Here is a 9,965-nt window from a genome sequence, read left to right on the forward strand (position 1 = left end):
CCTGTGTTGGCAAGGACATGCCGTTACATTGATTTCAATGAGTCTGCTATGGCATTACCGAGTGTGTTTCGGCAGTGACATTCACTGTACGGAATCCGCTCTGCCTTGCAAAAATATTCCTTTTTGGATTATGCCTAGGCAATAACATTCATCTAAAGGAGTCCGTCAATCTAATAACATTCCTTTGTAAGGAGTGTGCCTTGGCATGGGCCTTAGTTTAAAGGAGTACACCTAGGCAATAATATGAATTTTAAGGGGTTTGCTTTGCCAATCACATTCATTTTAAATACTTAGCACCCCCTTGGCAATGACATTCATTTAAGAAGTCTGCCTAGGCAAAGGCATTCCTTTCATGGAGTCTGCAATGCAATGGAAATGATATTCATTTTAGGAGACTGAATTGGCAATGATACATTCATTAATCGGCGTGTGCCTTGGCAATTAAATTTATTTTAAGAAGTCTGCAAAGCCTCGGAAATGACATTCACGTCAAGGAGTCTGCAACGCCTTGCAAAGGACGTTTCTATGAGCCTGCCTTGACAATGGCATTCATTTCAATTAGTCTGCAATACCATAGAAATTCTATTCGTTTTTAAGGGGTCTACCTCGGCAATACCTCGTTTATGTTACGGCGTGTCTTGGCAATGACATTCACTTTAAGGTGTCTAACATGGCAATGACATTCATTTCAAAGTGTCTGCAATGCCTTGGAAATGACATTCGCTTTTAAGGAGTCTGCCCTAGCAATGGCATTCACATTAAGAGTCTGCAATACTTTGGAAATTCTATTCATTTTAAGGAGTTTACGGTGGCAATTTTTAATTTATTTTACGGCGTGTGTCTTGGCAATGACATTCCTATCAAGGGAATTCACTTTAAGGAGTCTGACTTGGAATGACATTCACTGTAAGGAGTCTGACTTGGAATGACATTCACTGTAAGAAGTCTGACTTGGAATGACATTCACTGTAAGAAGTCTGACTTGGAATGACATTCACTGTAAGAAGTCTGACTGTAAGAAGTCTGACTTGGAATGACATTCACTGTAAGAAGTATGAATTGGAATGACATTCACTGTAAGGAGTCTGACTTGGAATGGCATTCACTTTAAGAAGTCTGACTTGGAATGACATTCATTTCAAGGAGTCTGCAATACTTTGTAAATTCTGTTCATTTAAGAGTCTATGCTGGCAATTACTCATGTATTATGCAGCGCGTGCCTTCGCAATGACATTCATATCAAGGGTATTGACTTTAAGGAGTCTGCCTTGGCAATCCACCTTGTCAATAGCATTGGTTTAAGGAATCGGCACTGCCATGGTAATAACACGCATTTAGGGAGTCTAGCAAGGCAATAACATTCATAGAAGGAGTCTGTTCTTCTCGGAAATGGCCTTCTGTATACACTTATTAAGTTGCCACACAAATTCACCTTTATGACCAACTCTGAGAACACAGAAAGCCCTTGTGGATTTTAGGGATCCCTCGACTTTGATATGCGTGGAAAAGTGAACGGATCTAAATCTAAGCGTGCCATTGAGAACAGTCATTAGGAACTAGATTACAGCGTATTAAACCGATGCCTTGCTTTTAAATATCACAGTGCCCTGCATGTTTTCATACACATCAAACCTAACCACAAAAAGTGTCGATATTCGCGTAAAGGTCAACATCTGCACACACGCCTTCAAGAAGGGCCTTCTTGTTCAGCAATGTTCATCAAAAAAATGATATGCTGAAAAGTCTGATGTGAAGAAAGGCAGAGTCGACTCGTACAACACAAGACAAGTGTGCATACCGAGGAGCCCAGACACTCCTGTTACAAAAGGCGTCTCTAAAAGAACTATCTGTTGGAAAATTCGTTTAAACAGTAAAATCCAAGCCTGAGACAGAATAAATGAAACAGATGCAGAGAAGGCGTGTGTCTAACACGATCCTGGTGCACACCAATGCCAGCATGCTCCGGGGTTATGCCCTAAAATGTCTCTGAAGCTGGAAATAAAAGCAGGAAGTGGTGTTCACAAAACAAGATATGTGGGAGAAAAATGAGACAGAACCTGCATCATTAGGAACTAAAAGGCAACAAAACAAAAATCAGAGCATAATGATGTCCCTAAATGAAGGGGGAAATGTTGCACGCCTCATTTTATTAATCAGACTGTCAATTTGAGCCCCCTGAGGCCAAACCCCAGTGCAGCTCGGGCGGCGTGTGATGGGGCGGAGGACAGGACTCGCCCCTCTTCCCTTCTCTCTGCTGCTCTATCTGGACGGGCCGGCTGCTCAGAAGTGCCTCCGTTATCCCCTGACAGGGGCGGCTATTTATTTGCTTATAAACCTGTTACAATAAATGATTCCTCCGGCGGCGTCACCCGCACCTTAATGAGCAGCGCACTTTTTGATGAATGACACTCGGGCCGGGAAGGATGTATGGGTCATTGTGACCAGTCACCCCCTCGCCTGGCAGCCACTGCTCCCACGCCTCGCTCAGAGGGAGAGCACATCATTGCGAGCCCCTCGCCGGATTGAATGCGAATCAGCTCCTGCTCCGGATCATCATTAGCGCGGGACCAGCCCTGCAACTTTCACTGGCTTTCTTTTTTTTTTTTTCCACTGAAGGCGAGATGATGGAGAGAATCAGAAAGGAGATGGTCCTGATGGAGCGGGGGCTGCAGAGTCCCACCACTGTCAAGAGGCTCTCTGGGCTGTCGGACTCCACTGGAAACGCTGTGCTAGAGGCCCTGGAAAATGCCCACCACGGATCCCGGCTCAGCCCCCGACTCACTTCCGCCTCCATGCACGGCGCCCTGGGAGACATCCCGGGGAAAGGGAAGTTCGAGATAGACTCGCTCTTCGGGCTCTCGCACCAGAACGGAGGCAGCCCCGCCGGCTCGGACATGGGATCCGCGGACCCCCGCAAGAAGCACGGCCACTACTCCGAGGTGGGGCAGGACTCGGACATGAGCAGCGACGTGGAGGTGGGCTGCTCCTCCCTGCGCTCCCCGGGCAGCCTGCACGGAGGCCAGCTCAAGGAGAACAACAAAGGTAACTCGATCTGCGTTCCGGATGCAAGCGCTAAACACGCGGGAACTTCCAAGCGCTATTCTAGGATTAGGATTACACAAAAATGGAGGCCTTTAGGAAACAAACACTGCCAGGGAGGCAACAGAAGCATTATTTCATGATATCGAATTATTTTCACGTTTAACTCAGCTTTTTAAAAGAGTTGTTGCCTTGCCAAATAACATTTTACTAAAAACAAACTATACTACAATAGTCATTTTAGAACAACCCATATCAGATATAATTACAATGTGCCAAGAACACGGAACGATTATCGTTCCCAATTCAATGTCACGATTTAGTTTTGTTTTAAGATTTTTACAACACATTTTAAATAGGGGAGCATTAGGGACGTTGTTCGTTTCATTGCAAAGACGATTGAGACTTGATGTGGCCACAACAATGTAAAATTGTTTCGCCTGCACACGCAGCTGACGCTCAGGTGCCGAGTACACTTCGGCGTTGCTGTGGCGCTGAATTCGGTACAAAATTGGTCATTGCAGTGGCACCGCAGCCTGGGTCTGAATCAGCTCCTTTATTGGACATGCTTTATTACTGAAGTGCTTACAAAAATAGGTGGATTCTGTGAAGGGCAGCAATGTGCATCCTAGGCTGGCAGGATTCATTCTAAGCGATCGAATTTTGGCTATATATTCCATGCATTTTTCTTTGAACTAATACCCGTGTTTGTTTCCGTGTGCGTCTTTCCTCACGTGTTTTTACTGTCTCTTCCCAGTGTACTCGGAGGGCAGCAGCAGCGGCTCCTCGGGAGGGTCCGGCCTTTCCCACCTCAGTGGCGGTAACGTGGGCAGCTCCGGTTCGGCAGCGGACCAGGTGCGGAGATACCGCACGGCCTTCACCCGGGAGCAGATCGCCCGCCTGGAGAAGGAGTTCTACCGGGAGAACTATGTCTCCCGGCCGCGGAGATGTGAGCTGGCCGCAGCCCTCAACCTGCCGGAGACCACCATCAAGGTACCATCTGCCATCTGTGCTTCACCTACTATAACGCGCGATGAATCGTCCACTGAGAATCATGGCCAGGGCGCCGGGTAGTTTTCACCTAGAAACAAGTCCAGTGTTCTCCCAGTTGACAGAACCCTTAAACTACATAATTTCAGAAACGTGAAGGCACATAAACAAGTGCAGACCAGCCTAGTGAGTCTGGTGATTTTCACCACTACATTGTTAATGGTTATTAACTGATGTTATAAATTATCCCACAGGGGAAAAACATCGGCGTGAATGTTTGTAAGCAGCCCGTAGCACTCCACAGCCAGAACACTACTGCCAGTTAGCCAGATAAAAACGTCAAAAGTAATGTTGGTTACACTGACTTGTGCCGTTTAACTTGATATCCTTGTAGCTGTGCTTTTACTTGTTTTGTTATAATAAGAGAAGGGTTAAACGACGCCAAAAATACTACTGCACAGATCACATTATTCCCTGAAGAACATTGTACATGCGGATATAGTTACCTTTGCTAACAGTAATACACATTATACTGCACTATGCATACTCTTAGTATGGTGGTTAATGCGATCTCAAAGCCACATCAATGCTCTGGGACTAAAATAATAAACTAGCATTTTTTAAGGATAATTGTGGTTTGGGCTAGAAGATAAATTGTCACCAAAAATCGTTCGATGACAGATTAATAGCATTAATGAGCTGCTCTAATGTACGAAAAGTATACATTCAACTAGACTGGTGCAGTTGTATAATTGTTCTCCCAGCGAAACTGCAATAAACAAAAACAGTTCTGGAACATCCTCACAGAGACTGGCAGTGTCTGTTCGACAAATATGCAGTTAGTGCCCAAATATTATATTTTAATATAAAATCTTAATATGGAGCAATGTTTGATTACAGTGCATAGTTGCATTCTTTAGTTTTATTTTGATCCTAAACGGCATACGAGTTTGAAGAACATGCTTAAATATACAACCACGGCCAAAATAGTGACCAATATGTGATGTTGCGGATCTACCTTTAATAGCCGATTATTTCTGCTAAAATCGGATGTTTTGACTTTGAATTTTGACGTGAACTATTATATGGAGATATGTACTTTGTGGGAACCGATGCATCCTTCTTTAAGTATACTGCTTTGAGAATGCATGGCCGTGTCTTACTGTAGGGACAGTGTTACAAGATACACAAAGTAATAATTATGACTGGATTCAGTACAATACAAATTAATTACAATAATAATTGTTATTGAATAATACAGACGGGAAGACTGGTCTCATTTCTGAGCCTCTAGGTGATATTACACCACATTCTGCGTACACTGTTTATCCAGTGTTCCTGAAAAGACAGGAAGGTTCCTTGTTGGACAGCATTAAAGTGCATTTCGGGGATGTTACATTGAGAAGAGATTTGTATGGCCATGAAAACTAGCACCCGCGATCACACTTTAGGCAAAGAAAGGCCAAACGATTGTATGATCGTTTGCGCTTATTTGTTTTTATTTAAACAACGGCCATGGTTTGCAGTAGTTTCTCCATGCATTGTGTGCGGGCAAGAGTAATGGGCCACCACGAGTTATGCACCTCTCTGAATAAACCTCATGTAACCAGATCCTCATTTCTCCAGCAGTGTGACCAGGCCTTGCCCTGGGTAGGTGCTGGCGGTTCTAACTCTCTCTCTCTCCTCTCCGCAGGTCTGGTTCCAGAACCGGCGCATGAAGGACAAGCGGCAGCGCCTGGCCATGTCCTGGCCTCACCCGGCCGACCCCAGCTTCTACACCTACATGATGACCCACGCCGCGGCCACCGGCAGCCTCCCCTACCCCTTCCACTCGCACGTGCCCCTGCACTACTACCCGCACGTGGGCGTGACCGCGGCGGCTGCCGCCGCTGCCGCCTCTGGAGCGGCCGCCTCGCCCTTCGCTGCTTCCATGCGGCCCTTGGACACCTTCCGCGCCCTCTCGCACCCCTACTCCCGGCCCGAGCTGCTCTGCGGCTTCCGGCACCCGGGCCTCTACCAGTCCCCGGCCTCCGGCCTGAGCGGCGCGGCCTCGGCCGCCGCAGCCGCCGCGGTGGCCGCCGCCTCGGCGCCGCCCAGCTCCTCGCCCTGCTCCTGCCTGAGCTGCCACAGCAGCCAGAGCGCGCTGGGCTCCCGCGGGGCCGACTACGCGTGCACCGCGGCGCCGCAGCGCTCCGAGAGCAGCTTCCTGCCCTACTCTGCGGCCGTGCTGAGCAAAACTTCCGTCTCCGCCCCGGACCAGCGCGACGAGGCGCCGCTCACCAGGTAGCTGACCCGGAAGAAGCCCCCCGAGGCGCCCGAGGCTAGAAGGACTTGCACCGGAAGCGGCTCTGCAAAGGGCTCCCGTGGGTGCCCCTGAGTGGATCACCAGCCGGAATCAGCTTTGCAGAGAGACACATGGCAGATGACTTTACCGGAAGTGGCTCTGCAAAGGCCAGGAAGTGGCCCGTGGACAGCTCTGTAAGGGACATGAAGTGGTGCCACTCCACACTAATGGCACAACTTTTACCAAAAGTGGCTCTCCAAAGTAAAGGAAACAGCCCTGAAGAGGTTTCACTGAACAGCAATGGCACGTGGCACTCAGCTTTCGCCGGAAGTTGTTCTGCAAAGTACAGAGCCTACTGAGCTTGGTATCTTAGCACTCCAGACTAATGACTCCTAGTGCCAGTGGGCACAAAGAATAAACTCCCAATCGGAAGTATGTCTCCAGAGTTCAGAGCCCCAGGCTTTTCAGGAGTTGTGCTATTGACAAGCCGAATTGGAGCGCTTAAACTGTCAGGCATCATGTCATCCCTCTATCCACACCAGCCACTCCCAGAATTGCCAGTATTCAGGTGCCATACTGTACTGCGTTTGTCAGAAAAATTGCTTGAAGTGTGTAGCAGGGCCACGCATCGAAAATGTACCTTTTTCGTTTTTATGGCAGGTTTTTTTTTCTTCCACCACTAAACTGGACGAAAAAAAGAGTTTATGTAGGATTAGAGTACCAAATTGCTATATGAGATATAAACATGATTTTCGAATTATCAAACGTGTCCATCTCGTATACACCATACCGAATATCAGACATATCGAGTTGCTTCACTCTTGTTTCGAGTGTGTCTATAGAAACTGTTTCTTGGTGGAAATTCCAGTTGTCGGGTTACAAGAAGAGAACTATAATATGACCTTGTCATAATGGGGTTCGAACATCTACATATGAACTGACTATGATAAACAGAGGAACAAAAAATACATTTTATGAGTCAGGGATCACTACAATCAGTGACACATACAACGGTGCCAATGACCACTGACATTTCCACCAGGGTTATACATTATAGTTATTTGCAACTAACTGTTGAGCGAATCACATGGTCTATATCTACCACCCCAAAAATATTTTGAAGACTACTTGCAAAATACAGCGACAATTCGCTACTTTTCGGCCTCTTAGGCACTATGATATTAGAGTGCATCGGCGGCCATTGTTAAACGATGTTACTTCCATGGCATTGGTTTGCGCAAAAGTCTATCTGGAAATACTTGAATATGTATACATTAATCTGAGACTATTCTACAGACAAGTCTGCCTGTTTTGCCTCTGAAAGCCGTCACTCGGTAACTGAGATCTGCTACCAACCCCTTGTTACTGGAGGGACTCGAATCTGTTTAATGCATTGCTACTGGAGGGACTTCCCTGAACCTAAAGAAAGGCGAATCAAAAAACCAGTGTTATAGCCATGTCAGTTTTGATGCTAATAATGTGAAGATTATGACGAAAATTGCCAATCATGTTCTCTGATGGACCTCCTTTGAATGTGGAATTGGTAAAAAGTTCCCCGCACAGAGACCTGCTGTCAAATACTAACAACCCGCTAAGGGAAGTCATTAGAAGAGACAGATAAGAGACTGGGCACATAAAACATTGTTCTTGTGCACAGAATATATGTTATTTAATGTTCTATCTGTTTCCCGGCGTGATTTCACAGAAGAAAGCCGCGCTCTTGTCATCTGAATTGCCAATTTTCATTTTGGTACCTCGGACGCCCTGGGTAGACTTTTCTTTTTTAAGTTGATATTCTTCTAGTGAACAACCTCATTAAATCAAACCGAAATATTTCCATAACGCTCCCTGCAGTGCCAATTCAGTCTTCACATAATGAGGTCCTCAGTTGAAGCCCTCAAGTAATTTGCCGTTGTAGGAGTATATATATATATATATATATATATATATATATATATATATATATATATATATATATACACACACAGATAGATATATACCAACCAATAAAACCCTCCTTTATTGGATGTTAATAAGCATACCTTTTAATTTGTAAAATCAGTCGTAGGACTACTATTTTTCATTTCATATATTGTTTACTGAGAAATACTACTTTTTAAAATTAATATATTGAATGGTTAAGTAAATAGACAAGGGCATAGCACTCTTTTTTTCCAGGTTTATCTTTGATTTTTAAATCATTTGTTTCCGCGTGCTAAATGTATCTAACATAATTTTGGGCAATAATGTTTACATTCTCCTGAGACATAAAATAATCGCAAGGTCGCCGGTTGGTAAAATTAATGTAGATGCTTTATATTTTAGGTCCGTTGGGCCGGGAGGAAATATGTATAGCTGTAAATATTGTCTCTGAGCTATAAAAATACTGGCTGTATAAATTTACTGTAATATATTTTACAAATGTGCAATAATTACAGAGCTTTGTATATTATGTTATTTATTGTGTTTCGTCATGTAAAATAAATGTCCTTTAAAATGATGCTAGCGTGTGTATTTATATTAAAAAAAAAGCATGTTATTCCTTTGTTTAACATAAACAGAACTGCTCCATAAACCATGCATCACATCAGTAACGTTTTTACTGTGCGCATAGAAAACACCTTTGGGGAATCCAGTCCAGGTGATCACAACTTGCAGACTTTTTGCGGAAACACATCCGAATATTGATTTCATAGCGCACAGGCGTCACGTCGAGCATGAACACAAACTAGAGGCGATCTCTTTACATTTGGTTATGTTTTCAGAAATCTCTTTCGGGCTTCGGCCAGGGCGATACTATTTATAACAATGTTCGTGCCCCTGATCGCATTATAATAATGCAGGGGACGTCTCCCAGCCGCTCCGACGCGAATCACGCCTCCCATCTGCTGAGAGAACACACAAAAAAAACACACAGGCCAGGCAGAACCAAAAGGAACTGCGCCGCGGCCGCACCGCTCGAGTTGTGTATTTAAGCAAGAATCGCGGAGTCGATATTTCGATTGATAATGCAGGAGTCAATGGTGTGTTCAGAGCGGCCTAATTCTGTCCGATTAAACCAAGGTATCCTACACGGAGTGTTCCTTACCAGCGGCTCTCCCTGGCATTAATTACAACGACGTCAAAACTGCAGGGAATACAGCGGCTGCCATCTCAAAGCCAAGCTGGGCCTGTAAGTTGCCATTATTATTGCATTAGCTCTAAATGATACAAGCTGATACCGCCTTTAATTGCAGTTTGCTTGAATGTACGCTCGATTGATCCCAGGGGGTTGGGAGATAAGTTTTTTGTTCTGTGTTTGCACCACGTCTCCATTAAAGAAACTGGTTCATAGCAGCACATTTGGCCTGGGTGATATATCGTCGTGTTTTTTAATCTCTATTTACCAAGGCAGGGGTTGTAACCCTTAAAAACAAGAGCATTGAGATAGATGGCAGAACAAACGGGAGAAGACAGACCCCCCCCCCCCTTTAAACAAAATCCTGTCCAGAAAACAGCATCATTTTGTGTCTCCAGTGGGCAAAGTGCAAAAAAAGGATTCATCATAAAACGCAGAACACTGTCTGTCACCGTGCCGAATTGTTTTTGACAAGAAAATAAATGTGTAGGTTGTTTAATATATTTTATATTTTCTTTATTTCGCGGCTAATAG

The 9,965-nt window shown here is 45.0% G+C and overlaps 1 protein-coding gene across 1 annotated transcript; it reads left to right on the forward strand.

The window, feature by feature from the left end:
- Positions 1–2,501: 2,501 nt before the first annotated feature.
- Positions 2,502–8,144, forward strand: EVX2 (even-skipped homeobox 2). Its single transcript, XM_085646407.1, has 3 exons — positions 2,502–3,042; positions 3,797–4,032; positions 5,723–8,144. The coding sequence occupies exons 1-3, from the start codon at positions 2,622–2,624 to the stop codon at positions 6,314–6,316; spliced, it is 1,251 nt and encodes a 416-aa protein (XP_085502533.1). The 5' UTR covers positions 2,502–2,621; the 3' UTR covers positions 6,317–8,144.
- The last annotated feature ends 1,821 nt before the right edge of the window (positions 8,145–9,965 follow it).

This window comes from Triturus cristatus, chromosome 3_1 (assembly GCF_964204655.1).
Source record: "Triturus cristatus chromosome 3_1, aTriCri1.1, whole genome shotgun sequence".
In the NCBI taxonomy this organism is placed as follows: domain Eukaryota; kingdom Metazoa; phylum Chordata; class Amphibia; order Caudata; family Salamandridae; genus Triturus; species Triturus cristatus.